Source organism: Oncorhynchus tshawytscha, linkage group LG16, assembly GCF_018296145.1.
Source record: "Oncorhynchus tshawytscha isolate Ot180627B linkage group LG16, Otsh_v2.0, whole genome shotgun sequence".
Classification (NCBI taxonomy): domain Eukaryota; kingdom Metazoa; phylum Chordata; class Actinopteri; order Salmoniformes; family Salmonidae; genus Oncorhynchus; species Oncorhynchus tshawytscha.
The window spans coordinates 54,695,796-54,711,012 of NC_056444.1; the positions used below are offsets into that span (position 1 = coordinate 54,695,796).

General features: G+C 42.8%; 2 protein-coding genes across 6 annotated transcripts in view; both read left to right on the top strand.

Annotated features, from left to right (window-relative positions):
• Positions 1–3,886: 3,886 nt before the first annotated feature.
• Positions 3,887–15,217, top strand: part of LOC112215930 (potassium voltage-gated channel subfamily KQT member 2) — a 41,383-nt gene continuing 30,052 nt past the window's right edge. For 2 of the 4 annotated variants that reach the window (XM_024375435.2, XM_024375436.2), the window contains exon 1: positions 3,888–4,376. In XM_024375435.2, coding sequence (XP_024231203.1) covers positions 4,081–4,376 — 296 coding nt within the window. In that variant the 5' untranslated portion in view covers positions 3,888–4,080. Of the gene's footprint in view, positions 4,377–15,217 lie in introns of all 4 variants that reach the window. The other 2 variants (XM_024375438.2, XM_024375437.2) reach the window with 2 other exon arrangements.
• Positions 4,253–13,525, top strand: LOC112215932 (E3 ubiquitin-protein ligase TRIM39). Of its 2 annotated transcripts, none has more exons than XM_042299367.1 (2): positions 4,253–4,376; positions 10,489–13,525. In XM_042299367.1, the coding sequence occupies exons 1-2, from the start codon at positions 4,328–4,330 to the stop codon at positions 12,156–12,158; spliced, it is 1,719 nt and encodes a 572-aa protein (XP_042155301.1). In that variant the 5' UTR covers positions 4,253–4,327; the 3' UTR covers positions 12,159–13,525. The 2 variants fall into 2 exon arrangements, with proteins under 2 accessions (XP_042155301.1, XP_024231207.1); XM_024375439.2 differs by lacking the exon at positions 4,253–4,376 and adding an exon at positions 8,658–8,792.

Sequence of the window (15,217 nt, forward strand, 5' to 3'; positions counted from 1 at the left end):
GAAAAAAAATAAGTAAAACAGGAAGGGACTACCTGGACTTGTCCAATTCGAAATGCTTACTTTTGTTTTCTGTTGCAAAACATTTATTTTTTTATGTTTTCCGAACACACCCAGGTTTAAATTCTCTTTGCAGCCTCTGGTGTTGGCATAGCTGTCATTAAGTGATCAATTGATAAATTGTTCCACTCTTACCAGGTCACCTATTGATAGAAATGTAACATTTACTTGTTTTAATTTCTCATCGCTGTACATACTTTATTTGCAATTTTATGTTGCCTGAAAATAATTGTACAAATACGTTTTTGAATATTTCTTTCTAAAAATACCATTTGTAAATTGAACTTTAACAAGCTAGTAAAATAAAATGCTATTCACAAAACATTGTTGAATTCTAAGAAGTATTGAGGTACCCATACAGTTTCTTAATTCCAGGTAAATACATTGATACTAATTATGACTGTAAAAATACGTGTTAGCCCAAATTGTGATCCACCTTTCTGTTAAGCTGACTTTTTTTTCTTAGGGGGCCCTCCCAAGAACACCTTCAGGCTCCATAATCATGGAGTCCGCCACTTATTGCATTTAAACCAGTTGTGTGAGTGAAGGTCCATCATTGGCTTATAGGCCAGGCATATGTGGTGGTTTTGTAGTGGGTGCACAATGGTGGTTGTGGTTGATTGTGTTCTAATTCATAGTCTGTGGTCTCACCCTGGTCATTATGATGATGATATGGAAATATAGACACGTACCCACAGAGAGACACCATTACATCTTCACTCTTGCATATGTGTAAGATTCTGTTTTGGATCAATAATGTCAGCCCTCTCGAATGATGCGAAATGAAAACACTGATGCCATGTTGGGTTGCTTTGTACAGTCGTGGACAAAGGTTTTGAGAATGACACAAATATTAATTTTCACAAAGTCTGCTGCCTCAGTGTCTAGGTATTTTTTTAGATGATACTATGGAATACTGAAGTATAATTACAAGCATTTCATAAGTGTCAAAGGCTTTTATTGACAATTACATGAAGTTGATGCAAAGAGTCAATATTTGTAGTGTTGACCCTTCTTTTTCAAGACCTCTGCAATCTGCCCTGGCATGCTGTCATTGAACTTCTGGGCCACATCCTGACTGATGGCAGCCCATTCTTGCATAATCAATGCTTGGAGTTTGTCAGAATTTGTGGGTTTTTGTTTGTCCACCCGCCTCTTGAGGATTGACCACAAGTTCTCAATGGAATTAAGATCTGGGGAGTTTCCTGGCCATACCCCAAATATCGATCTTTTGTTCCCCAAGCCACTTAGTTATCACTTTTTCCTTATGGCAAGGTGCCCCGTCATGCTGGAAAAGGCATTGTTCGTCACCAAACCTTTCCTGGATGGTTGGGAGAAGTTGCTCTCGGAGGATGTGTTGGTAGCATTCTTTATTCATGGCTGTGTTCTTAGACAAAATTGTGAGTGAGCCCACTCCCTTTGGCTGAGAAGCAACCCCTCACATGAATGGTCTTAGGATGCTTTACTGTTGGCATGACACAGGACTGATGGTAGCGCTCACCTTGTCTTCTCCGGACAAGCTTTTTTCCAGATGCCCCAAACAATCGGAAAGGGGATTCGTCAGAGAAAATTACTTTACCCCAGTCCTCAGCAGTCCAATCCCTGTACCTTTTGCAGAATATCAGTCTGTCCCTGATGTTTTTCCTGGAGAGAAGTGACTTCTTTGCTGCCCTTCTTGACACCAGGCCATCCTCCAAAAGCCTTCGCCTCACTGTACGTGCAGATGCACTCACAACTGCCTGCTGCTATTCCTGAGCAAGCTCTGTACTGGTGGTGCCCCGATCCCGAAGCTGAATCAACTTTAGGAGACGGTCCTGACGCTAGCTGGACTTTCTTGGGAGCCCTGAATTCTTCTTCACAACAATTGAACCGCTCTCCTTGAAGTTCTTGATGATCCGATAAATGGTTGATTTAGGTGCAATCTTACTGGCAGCAATGATTCCAAGCACCACCCTCCTTGGACCACCCACCACCCTCCTTGGAACAATGATTCCAAGCACCACCCTCCTTTTTGAAGCTTCCAGTCTGTTATTCGAACTCAAAATTAGCATGACAGTGATCTCCAGCCTTGTCCTCGTCAACACTCACACCTGTGTTAACGAGAGAATCACTGACATGTCAGCTGGTCCTTTTGTGGCAGGGCTGAAATGCAGTGGAAATGTTTTTGGGGGATTCAGTTCATTTGCATGGCAAAGAGGGACTTTGCAATTAATTGCAATTCATCTAATCACTCTTCATAACGTTCTGGAGTATATGCAAATTGCCATCATACAAACTGAGGCAGCAGACTTTGAAAATTAATATTTGTGTCTTTCTCAACTTTTGGCCACGACTGTACATTGATTTTACACAGCCGTTTTCTATCTGAGGGAAGTCCAATTGCTCTCTGTCCAACTGCCCCTATCACCACTTCTACCATTAGGCCTGTCTCTAGAGGGCTTCCAGTCTTCCATACAGGGGCCCTCCAAGACTTACCTTAATAAGATATTCGGGGAGGGAGCCTTACTGCTGTAGCATGTATACTTTACTCTCAATCCCAACTGTGAACATTATAGGGAAGCAACATACAGGATGATTAGGTTTGTTTCTATTTTCTTGACTAAGGAAGACTTTGCATTACCTGTGTGCAAGATATAATGAAAGCCTGAGGCTATGCTCTACCCTGTCATAACTTGAAGGGAGTGTTGACTGAGGAGCAATACTTGAATGATGGCATGAATCATTTTAGAATTTCTTAATCCATTGAGGCCTCTGTATTTGCAGACATGAATCTTGTTTACAACTTAGACTTTAAATTAGCAAGTTCTAAGGTCATCCTAAACCATCAATTTGCCAGTTTTTCCACTCACAATGGCTTTCTTACAGACAGAATTACTCCTCAGTTACATCAGCTGTCCGAGTTGCTGGTCTCAGACGATCCCGCAGGTGAAGAATGCCAGATGTGGAGGTCCTGGGCTGGCGTGGTTGCACGTGGTCTGTGATTGTGAAGCATGTTAGACGTAATGCCAAATTCTCTAAAACAACGTTGGAGGCAGCTTATGGTAGAGAAATGAACATTAAATGATAGCAACAGCTCTGGTGGATATTCCTGCACTCAGCATGCCAATTGCCCAAGCCCTCAACTTGAGACATCTGTGGCGTTGTGTGACTAAACTGCATATTTTAGAGTGGCCTTTTATTGTGTGGCATATCAATAAGCTGATTAATCAAATGTATTTATGAAGCCCTTTTTACGTCAGCCGAAGTTACAAAGTGCTATACAGAAACCCAGCCTAAAACCCCAAAACAGCAAGCAATGCAGATGTAGAAGCACAGTGGCTAGAAAAAACTCCCTAGAAATGCAGGAACCTAAGAAGAAATCTCGAGAGGAATCAGGCTCTGAGTGCTGGCCAGTCCTGATTTTAAACGGCATGATCATTACACAGGTACACCTCGTGCTGGGGAAAATACAATACCACTCTAAAATGTGCAGTTTTGTCACACAACGCAATGCAACAGATGTCTCAAGGTGCACCTGTGTAATGATCATGCTGTTTAATCAGCTTTTTGATATGCCACACCTGTCAAGTGGATGGATTATCTTGGCAAAGGAGAAATCCTCACTAAAGGGATGTAAACAAATCTCTGCACAAAATTTGAGAGCAATAAGCTTTTTTTGTTTATGGAAAATTGAGGATGTTTTATTTCAGCTGATGAAACATGGGGCCAACACTTTACATGTTGCATTTATATTTGTGTTAAGTATATATATTTTTTATATAATTTAGCTTAGGCCTACGTGTATAGATTGTTAAATATTTAAAGCGCATTTCCCCCTACCCAAGCTTGTCAGATGGCCGGAAGGAGCTGAGAGAGAAGCCTATACAGTATAGGCTACACATTGCAGATTCGCAATCGCATGGACATTGCAATTGCTATTCCAGAGGGACACCGACTGCATTTACGAGCACACACAACACTCACCAGTGATGCTACCCCGCAACGAGATAGAAAACTCCCGGTTTGAGTCACCTCGACTTTAGAATGGTGCAGAAAAATGTTAATGGTGGGGTTTACCCAACTCAAGCCGGAGAGAAGAAGCACAAAGTCGGCTTTGTCGGATTGGACCCCGGGGCTCCCGAATCTAGCAGGGACGGGGCGCAGCTGATTGCGGGCTCGGAAAGCACAAAGCGGACCAGTATCCTATGCAGACGGAGGTCCAGTGCCATAAGAGGTGGGAGAACGCCGAAGAAAAACCCCAGCTATAGGAAACTACAGAATTTTCTATATAATGCACTTGAAAGACCGCGGGGATGGGCGTTTATTTACCACGCTTATGTGTAAGTATACCAAGCTACTCGGATATGGAACTCAGACTAGAGGCTAGACAAGCAAGCATGAATAATATTATGTGGCCCGGAATGTAGTGCCATAGGTTGGGGTAAGACATATCATGCGTAGCTATTATGGGTGTGAAGTTGGACTTGTAGCCATTGTTCTTCAGTGATGCGTTTTCTGCAGATAAAAAAGGGTTGAGCAGGAGTAGACTAGTGTGAATCACCACTACCACAGCCCTTATCTGCATAGGGAAACAATATTTAGGCGAACCCACCCCCTGCATAACGTCCATGCAATCATTGACATGCATAGCAGGCCTATTTGCCAACTTTGTGCCAAACCTTTAGTAACAACCCCCCCCAATTGGCGCTCCTATTTTCTTTCAGCACCTTTGCCTGATGGACAGCTCCCGTGCAGCGTCTATACTTTAACTAATTGACGTTGCAGTCATGCATGGCCTGTATAGTCCGGCGGGCCAACACATACACACACGCTTCTCGATACTAAGCGGCACTGTATCAGGAAATATGCATGACAACCGCATCAACCAAAAAAGTATATTGCCAAATGTATTAGACTAACGCGCAAGCAAGCAAGTCATTGTCTCTGAGTCATTCAAATTGATCAGTGGAGTAGTTATGAGGGCGTCCAGCACCCTGGGACTTCACTGCTGAGGCTCTAGTTAAAATCGGATACATTGTATAGGCCTAATGAGCGATTGTGATGGCATGAAGTTGCTCTGCACCTTAACTGCTTAATTTGTTTGTAGACCTATTTAATGAAGAGCCAGCTTTGTTGTGTAGTAGGCCTACGTGCTGAAATTGGAACAAAGCTAGGAAATCTGTGTACAAATCTCAGAAATTGAATACCCCAAAATTTGCCTCTTTAAAATACACTTACAGTAGCCTAACTGAGTCTTGCCTGTTGGGGTTGTCATCAACCATTAATAATGGGATACTGTAACAGCTACTCAAAGCTCAGCCCTCATTTGACCCTGGTTAGCTTTTGGGGGTCATCATTGAAATTAGCTGCTAGTGGGTAGTAGACTCGTAGAGGATCATCTAACCTAGACAATGCCTTACTTCCATGTAGTAAGCTGTCATCTTATATGGTAAGGATGTAGCCTATAGGCATGTGATATGTTACCAATGCCGCCAATCAAATTCTCGTTTAGACAGGATCTATGTTGTTAGCACATCGTGCTTGTGTCAAAGGCAACCCACACACGCAACAATGGCAGGTTAAATAGGCTGTTGAATTCTAATCACATGACTGCTGTGGAAGCCCGAAAGCCCAAAGTGAAAATGCAGTGGACCTCCTAGCAAGACGGTATCAAGGCACCTGTGAATGTATACACAGAATCCACCCTCTCAAAATGGGAGCTAGTAAAGCAACTGCAGCTCTGCTTCTATCCCATTTGTGTGCTCGCTGTGATGCATCATTTATACCATCCACCTCATTTAATCCATTTAGTCTTGTTTTACATTCAGGCCAGCTGATTTATACAACTGGCATGTGCTGACTTCAGTCAAATCTTGTCCTCCTGCAAGGGTTTTCCATCTTCTTCTTCCAGGAGCTGAAGGAAAACTTTGCTCATATTTGTGTCGGCTAGCCAGCTGCATGCTGGTCTTGATGTACAATCCAGAAATGTTAGGCTCGGTCTATGGTCTTATTTGGATTTTATGTGTGAAGGATCAATACCTGGAAGTGGTATTCTCTCTCTCACTCCCTCTTTCTCTCTTGTGCGCTCTCTCTGAGGACATCTTACCTCCTCTTCTATCCTGTCAATGTTCCAACACCAGTCAAAGCGAAAACAAGAGAGGGCTTGTCCATTTTTAAACAACAACAAATTCCACACTGTGCCCCATTTCTCAACCAGGAGAGTGTCAGTCAAGGGATAGTCCATGGGCACTGCATGTCAAGACCTGTATATGTACAGTTGAAGTCAAAAGTTTATACATGCACCTTAGCCAAATACATTTAAACTCAGTTTTTCACAATTCCTGACATTTAATCCTAGTAAAAATGACCTGTCTTAGGTCAGTTAGGATCACCACTTTATTTTAAGAATGTGAAATGTCAGAGTAATAGTAAAGAGAGTGATTTATGTCAGCTTTTATTTCTTTCATCACATTACTCTTTTCTCTGTATATATCAATGACGTTGCTCTTGCTGCGGGCGATTCCCTGATCCACCTCTACGCAGACGACACCATTCTATATACTTTCGGCCCGTCATTGGACACTGTGCTATCTAACCTCCAAACAAGCTTCAATGCCATACAACACTCCTTCCGTGGCCTCCAACTGCTCTTAAACGCTAGTAAAACCAAATGCATGCTTTTCAACCGATCGCTGCCTGCACCCGCATGCCCGACTAGCATCACCACCCTGGATGGTTCCGACCTTGAATATGTGGACATCTATAAGTACCTAGGTGTCTGGCTAGACTGCAAACTCTCCTTCCAGACTCATATCAAACATCTCCAATCGAAAATCAAATCAAGAGTCGGCTTTCTATTCCGCAACAAAGCCTCCTTCACTCACGCCGCCAAGCTTACCCTAGTAAAACTGACTATCCTTCCGATCCTCGACTTCGGCGATGTCATCTACAAAATGGCTTCCAACACTCTACTCAGCAAACTGGATGCAGTCTATCACAGTGCCATCCGTTTTGTCACTAAAGCACCTTATACCACCCACCACTGCGACCTGTATGCTCTGGTCGGCTGGCCCTCGTTACATATTCGTCGCCAGACCCACTGGCTCCAGGTCATCTACAAGTCCATGCTAGGTAAAGCTCCGCCTTATCTCAGTTCACTGGTCACGATGGCAACACCCATCCGTAGCACGCGCTCCAGCAGGTGTATCTCACTATGTATCTCACTATCATCTCACTAAAGCCAACACCTCATTTGGCCGCCTTTCGTTCCAGTACTCTGCTGCCTGTGACTGGAACGAATTGCAAAAATCGCTGAAGTTGGAGACTTTTATCTCCCTCACCAACTTCAAACATCAGCTATCTGAGCAGCTAACCGATCGCTGCTGCTGTACATAGTCTATTGGTAAATAGCCCACCCATTTTCACCTACCTCATCCCCATACTGTTTTTATTTATTTACTTGCTCTTTTGCACACCAATATCTCTACCTGTACATGACCATCTGATCATTTATCACTCCAGTGTTAATCTGCAAAATTGTAATTATTCGCCTACCTCCTCATGCCTTTTGCACACATTGTATATAGACTCCCCCTTTGTTTTCTACTGTGTTATTGACTTGTTAATTGTTTATTCCATGTGTAACTCTGTGTTGTCTGCTCACACTGCTATGCTTTATCTTGGCCAGGTCGCAGTTGCAAATGAGAACTTGTTCTCAACTGGCCTACCTGGTTAAATAAAGGTGAAATAAAAAATAAATAAAAAAATTACCAGTGGGTCAGAAGTTTACATACACTCAATTAGTATTTTGTAGCATTGCCTTTAAATTGTTTAACTTGGGTCAAACGTTTCAGGTAGCCTTCCACAAGCTTCCCACAATAAGTTGGGTCACTTTTGGCCCATTCCTCCTGACAGAGCTGGTGTAACTGAGTCAGGTTTGTAGGCCTCCTTGCTCACACATGCTTTTTCAGTTCTGCCCACAAATGTTCTATGGGATTGAGGTCAGGGCTTTGTGATGGCCACTCCAATACCTTGACTTTGTTGTCCTTAAGCCATTTTGCCACAACTTTGGAAGTATGCTTGGGGTCATTGTCCATTTGGAAGACCCATTTGAGACCAAGTTTTACATTTTCCAAGCTGTTGAAAGGCACAGTCAACTTAGCGTGTGTAAACTTCTGACCCACTGGAATTGTGATACAGTGAAATAGTCTGTTTATTGTTGGAAAAAATACTAAGTAGATGTCCTAATCGACTTGCCAAAACTATAGTTTGTTAAGACATGTGTGGAGTGGTTGAAACACTTAGGTTGGAGTCATTAAAACTCGTTTACATCATCTAACGACTTCAACAGTACCTTCCAAAATCTCCTGTGTGTTTCTATGGGCAGGTAACTTTTTCTAACACAGAACATGAGCATTAGCAGTAGCTTTAGAGCATCTGTTCAATCTAGCCTAGAAACAGCTACAGTTACAATGTCGGCACAATGATATTATACTTATACAATACTCTTGAACACAAAAACCTTATCAGTTGGCATCTGTGTGGTAAAATGAAATATACACCTTATTTAAAGCAGTATTCCTTTAAGAGCAGAGGTTAGTCATCACTATGGCGAAGGGAGGTGCTTACAACGTCATTTTGCTGAAATGAAACTTAAGAGTATTTCCACGTAACTGTACCAAATCCCCAGTCACTGTTATCCTTTTTCTCTGATCCGAAGAGGAGAACGAACAGTCAACAACATACTGCACACTGAGGTGAGTAGAAAAATTAAGAGCTTTGCCTGGACAAGATTACACACTAAACAAATGACAGCCCTAGTTATTATCCCGTCTGCGTTTGACTCTCGTGATATGATATGTTAAAGAATGGTTAAAATAGTATCGTTTGACGTTACTACATGGGTTGATATCAGTTTCGGTCGGTGCCGTTTAAGATGAGGGAGGACGATTAAAAAAAAAAAGTTTAAATTATGAACATGGCCTTATTTCTATAACCACATATTGGATGACTGTTATTCATATTCCATTCACCCAGTTCAACATATCATTGATACTGTAGGTTTAGGCTCCTACATGATACTCAAATATTCCCTATACCCAGCCTATGAATGAATGAAAATTTACCTGACAGCCAGTGACACATGGACAGCCATTCAATACATTGACACATTCAATACCACTTTGCACACTCTTGCTTGCATCTAGCTGATTTAGGGTGTAATTATTTGTCCTACAGTTGCAAACAAGAGTTTCTATTGGACAAATTCAGGTATGTTCATCCCTGTTTCGTTCAGTTTTCTTCCGTTTTAGAAACGTTTTTCAACCGACTCGGCGGAATGAATAGAACCCTGATCACACGTAAACACAGTTCACTTTGATAGCACATACAGCCACATACAAACAGCTCGCTGTATTCCTTCTCACATCTACGCGCTCTCCTCCTCACCTTTTCCCTTCGCATGTGGACTTCAATGCACAGCACATCGACTGTCTGTGACAAATGAAAATACCTTTCCAAGACACAACTTCATATCATAACCGCTAACCGCTACACACAGCCTACATTATTCTCACCATATTACCTCAAGTAACGTCATAGTCAACATAGCTAATGGAACTAACGCATTAGTAAACCCGTTACAATCATGCAGTACAGTGAGCAGTTTAGCAGTTACACTGGCAGGCCTCAGTGGTAATAAATTATTAATACCAAAAGCTTACCTTGACTTGGAAGAGTTCCGGTGTTGGATAGTCATTGCCAGCTAGCTAAAATAGCATCCCTCTGTTTGCGCCAGGTGTTTGAGTAGGCTAAACTATCTAGCTGCATTAGCTAGCTAAGTAAATGAAAGTGGGAAAAATAGAATATTGCAATCTCTCTCTTTTGCTTCTCCTTCAATTTTTGAAGAAATTAATTTGTTCTGAACTGTTCAACGATTGTCTTTCTCACACTTTGAGTCAACTACTCACTACATTTTATGCACTGCAGTGCTAGCTAGCTGTAGCTTATGCTTTCAGTACTAGACTCATTCTCTGATCCTTTGATTGGGTGGACAACATGTCAGTTCATGCTTGGAGCAGCTCTGATAGGTTGGAGGACGTCCTCCGAAAGTCGTCATCATTTCTGTGTAAGTCTTTGGAAGCGGGTGAGAACCATAAGCCTCATAGGTTTTGTAATAAATCAATGTACCCAGAAGAGGATGGAGCTAGCTGTTCTCTGACTACACCATGGTGCTACCCTACAGAGTGCTGTTGAGGCTACTGTAGACCTTCATTGCAAAAGAATGTGATGTGAATATTTTTACTCTAGTTTTCTTTAAAAAGGATTAACTTCACTACTTTTATTTTTATGAAATTCACTGAGGAGGATGGTCCTCCCCTTCTTCCTCTGAGGAGCCTCCACTGACTGATATTGACACATGAAAATAATAACATGTTTTTTGGCCTCTTTCAGCTATGGCTTCCTCCAACAGTCTCCTGTCTGAAGAGCAGTTCCAGTGCTCTATCTGTCTAGATGTGTTCACTGACCCAGTCTCCATCCCGTGTGGACACAACTTCTGCATGGCCTGTATCGGAGTGTACTGGAATGCTAAGGGGCTATGCAAGTGTCCAATGTGTAAAAAGGCTTTTGAACAGAGACCAGATCTCAGTGTCAATACCTTTATTTCTGAAATGGCCGCCCACGTCCGGAAGCTAGCTCCAGCTGACAGCACACTCAAACAGCACCCCGCCAAGCCTGGAGAAGTGGCCTGTGATGTCTGCACTGGGAGGAAGTTCATGGCCTTGAAGTCGTGCCTGGTTTGTCTGGCTTCTTACTGTGAGACTCACCTAGAGCCTCATCAGAGAGTTGCTTCCTTCAAGAAACACAAGCTAATTGACCCTGTGGAGAACCTGGATGACAGGGTGTGTGAGAAGCACCAACGACCCCTGGAGTTGTTCTGTAGGAGCGACCAGACCTGTTTGTGTCAGTTCTGCACTGAGACAGGCCACAAGTTCCACAAGACTGTCCCCATAGAGGAAGAGAGTGGAGTGAGGAAGAGTCTACTGTGGGAAACGAAGGGAAAAGTGCAGAGGATGATCAAGGACAGACTGCAGAAGGTGAAGCAGATGGAACACTCAATAGCACTCAGGAAGAGGGGTGCAGAGAGAGAGATAGAAGATAGCGTGCATGTCTTCACTACTCTGGTGCGCGCTATTGAGAATAGCCAGGCTGAGTTCATTGAGGAGATTGAGGTGAAACAGAAAGCAGCAGAGAGGCTTGCTGAAGGGCTCATCAAAGAGCTGGAGCAGGAAATCACTGAACTACAAAGGAGACTCACTGATCTGCAGAAGCTGTCAAACACAGAGGACCACCTCCACGTCCTCCAGAGCTCCCCATCGCTTTGCACCCTCCCACGCACCAAGGACTGGTCTGAGATCAGGGTTCACAGCGGTTTGTGGGTCGGGACCCTTAGGAGAGCTGTGTCTCAACTGGAGGAGACGCTTCATGAAGAGATTGAGAAGTTGTGTGAGACCGAGCTGGAGAGAATGCAGCAGTCAGCTGTGGATGTGACTCTGGACTCTGATACGGCAAATCCCAAACTCATTTTGTCTGAGGATGGGAAACAGGTGAAGCTAGGACACAGACAAAAGCTCTTCCTTGACAACCCAAAGAGGTTCGATCCTGTACCCTGTGTACTAGGAAATGAAGGCTTCACCTCTGGGAGATTTTACTTTGAGGTGCAGGTGGAGGGGAAGACTAGGTGGGCTTTGGGAGTGGCCAGAGAGTCCATCAACAGGAAGGGGATTGTACGGCCCAGTCCTGTGAATGGATACTGGACTGTGGGGCTGATGAATGGGGATGAGTACATGGCTCACGCTGGGCCCAGTGTCCCTCTCTCTCTGTCAGAGGAGCCACAGAAGGTGGGGGTGTTTGTGGATTATGAGGAGGGGGAGGTCTCCTTTTATGATGTGGAGGCCGGGTCTCATATCTACTCTTTCACCGTCTGCACCTTCACTGAGAGACTCTACCCATACCTCTTTACAGGCATAAATAAGGATGATAAAAACTCTGCCCCATTGATCATTTGTCCGATCATGTCCGTCAATCAGTATGAGATTTCATCTCTCGATGATGCACCTTAGATTTCAGCAATTGATTCAGTCAAGTGATTGTTGATACTTCTATACAGCTTTTCGAAAATGGTCACAGCATTGGAATGACACAGTGAGAAAGTTAGGTGTCTAATCAGGCAAAATCATGTTTTTTTTAGCTTTTCATTTAGATTGAATGGACAAAGTCCCCCTCATACAAAAACATATATTTTACATCCACAATCATGTAGGAATTCATTATTATTTTGCCTAATTTTCTCTGTGGCATATATAAGTAACTGCCAAAATAAAGGAAACGCCAACATAGTGTCTTAATAGGGCGTTGGGCCACCACGAGCCAGAACAGCTTCAATGCACCTTGGCGTTGATTCTACACGTGCCTGGAACTCAACTGGAGGGATGTGACACCATTCCATCATTTTGGGTTTTGTTGATGGTGGTGGAAAATGCTGTCTCAGGCGTCGCTCCAGAATCTCCCGTAAGTGTTAAATTGGGTTGAGATCTGGTGACTGAGATGGCCATGTCATATGATTTACATTGTTTTCATGCTCATCAAACCATTCAGTGACCACTTGTGCCCTGTGGATGGGGGCATAGGCATGGCAGCCAAAATAATGGCCTGCCCAGCATTTTTAATCATTTCCTTAAGCGTGATGGGGATGTTAATTTGCTTAACTTGAGACTCAGAAATGACGCTGCCACGAGCATCACCGCAGATATTCAGATGAGAGAGATGCAAGACTTTGCTCTCACACAGTCACACACAGTATCTGTGCATGGGTTCACTTCACACTGTTCACAACGTAATAGCCACGGGACTAAAACAGCAGAGAAGTTGAGCATCACACTGCAACGCTCTTAGTTGTTGCAGAAATGTACTCACTATGCCGTTTACTTTGTGCATCTACATCATATCGCTGAGTCTACCTTTAATTAGCTCAGGAACCACACCTGTGTAGAAGCACCTGCTTTCAATATGTTTCATACCCCTTATTTACTCAAGTATATTGGCAGTTACCTTGATATTAATTTCCTTGAAATGCGTAACAATGATATGTGTATAATCAATGGGCTACTGGAGAGGGAGTACTGCTCTGTATATTTTGGAGGGTACGTTTTGGGGTGAGGTGAAAGGTTTTGTTGGGCGTTTTTCTTAAAATAGAAAAAATAAATGCCACAGTGCTTTATGACAGTTTACACAGGTGCATCAGTTGGACTCTTTTAAATCTTCCAAAGTGTACAAAGTCTTTGGTTGGAGAAGCTCTGCAGCCTGCAGAGTATTGATGTTTGAAATGATGTTAACCGTAATCACACAGTCCTTTAATGTTGGAATTTAGCAAAAAAAAGGTTTGAACGACAAATCAATGTCCTGTTATCAAATAAACATTCAGCACGTATTCTTATTTGGTGTTTATTCCAAGGGAGAAGGACTGCCCCCTCTCATTGAAGCCACAAAGTTCAAGGCCGACCACAGTACTGCAGGCAGTTTGCAGAAAACAGTATCCCCCATTGTAGTGAATGGGAAGAAGGCAATATTCATGGTCAATCTTTGTGTACAAAAATAAAAAGATAAATACATTTGAAAACAGTCTTGGTACCAATAATTGCTTCTATTACACCAGATGTATGTCCTTGAACCAATTATTTTAAGTTATTCTTTTTAATTCGCAGAATAAGTTTTTAGTTGCTAATGGCAGAATGCAGTACCCCGTTCAGCCTCCAACTTGAGATACTCAGTGAGAGGGGGCAGCACTGAGTTTGCCTGCAATGTCACTTCCTGGAGTAGCTCATGGAGTAGCCCACCTGAGATATCTTAACCAACTTCTTTGGCTTCAAATGTGCAGAATCGCATAGGTGGGAAACCAAGATTTCTCATGGCAGGCCTGGTCATAGCTAGATTTGTTTGATTTGCATCGGTAGACAATTTTAGCGTTTTAGCAAGACTAACCCTTTTCCTAACCTTAACCTAATTCTACTAACCTACGGCGTTCATTTTCCTAGCCTGCTGCATAAATTTATCCTAACTTGCTATGAAAAGTCACTTCTGCTAGTTAAAACTGGCAGACCTGCCTGGAGAGCAGTGTGAGTATCCACTAATAGTGCTTCAAATCCGCTATTGAGTCTTCACATAGGAATGAATGGTGTCACGTAATCAATGGCTTTGTCCATTCAGATATAAAGTCATTGGTTTATTCTCTTGTCCAGCCCAATTCGTATTAAATTAATTCTGAATCATATTTAGTATCCTTTTCATCATAAAATGGTCCTCCAACAACAAATCCATGGACTGTTTAGAGGAAATGACTTAATTTTCATTTAAGGAACACTGAGGACAAGATTTGGTATGTTAGCAACACTATAGTATCTGCACTGTGTGTCAGATGGACTCCTTCAGAACCTTCATCACATGTCTCCACAAGAATCAAAAGTAGCAGAAGTGCAGCACTTGCGTTAAATATATACATTTTTTAGCATAACAGACCAATGTTTTAGTAAAAAAAAAAGTGTATTGCTGCTGTGTTTCCCCTGTCATTGTATACCTCAGTTTGGCTTCTATTGGTTGCAATTGGCAGTTTTAGTCTGTTGCTTTGGGGCCCTTTCTTCCCCATCTGGTAAGTCATCTGGGGGAATCTGCTTCAACTGCACTCTTAAAGTCCTCATAGACCCAGCCAGGCAGATAGACATGTCTGGGTCTGGACATCTTGCTGAGCGGGGCAGATCAATGTTTCTTTATCTGCAACTGAGTGAAAGTGCAGCTCTTTCGGGTTCCAAGAAACCATTTCCATATTGTTTATCAATTCCTGTCTCGCGTGAAAACATCGAGACATCCATCAACAAGCAGAGAGATGCCACGGTGCCTTTATGTATAGGCACAATCAGGAATTAATTAATGTGATTTTCTCTCTAATGTATCTTCAGTAGTAATCCCAGTCTTGCAATAGCGGAGATGTTACGGAAATTGAGCTCTATTGACTTGTGTGTGTGGCTCTATCGCAAGGTGACCAGATCCATTGTCTCTTCTCGTCCACAGTACAGCACAAACAGTAGTAATGTATCTACTGCACATATGCTGTGAGTGTAATCGCACA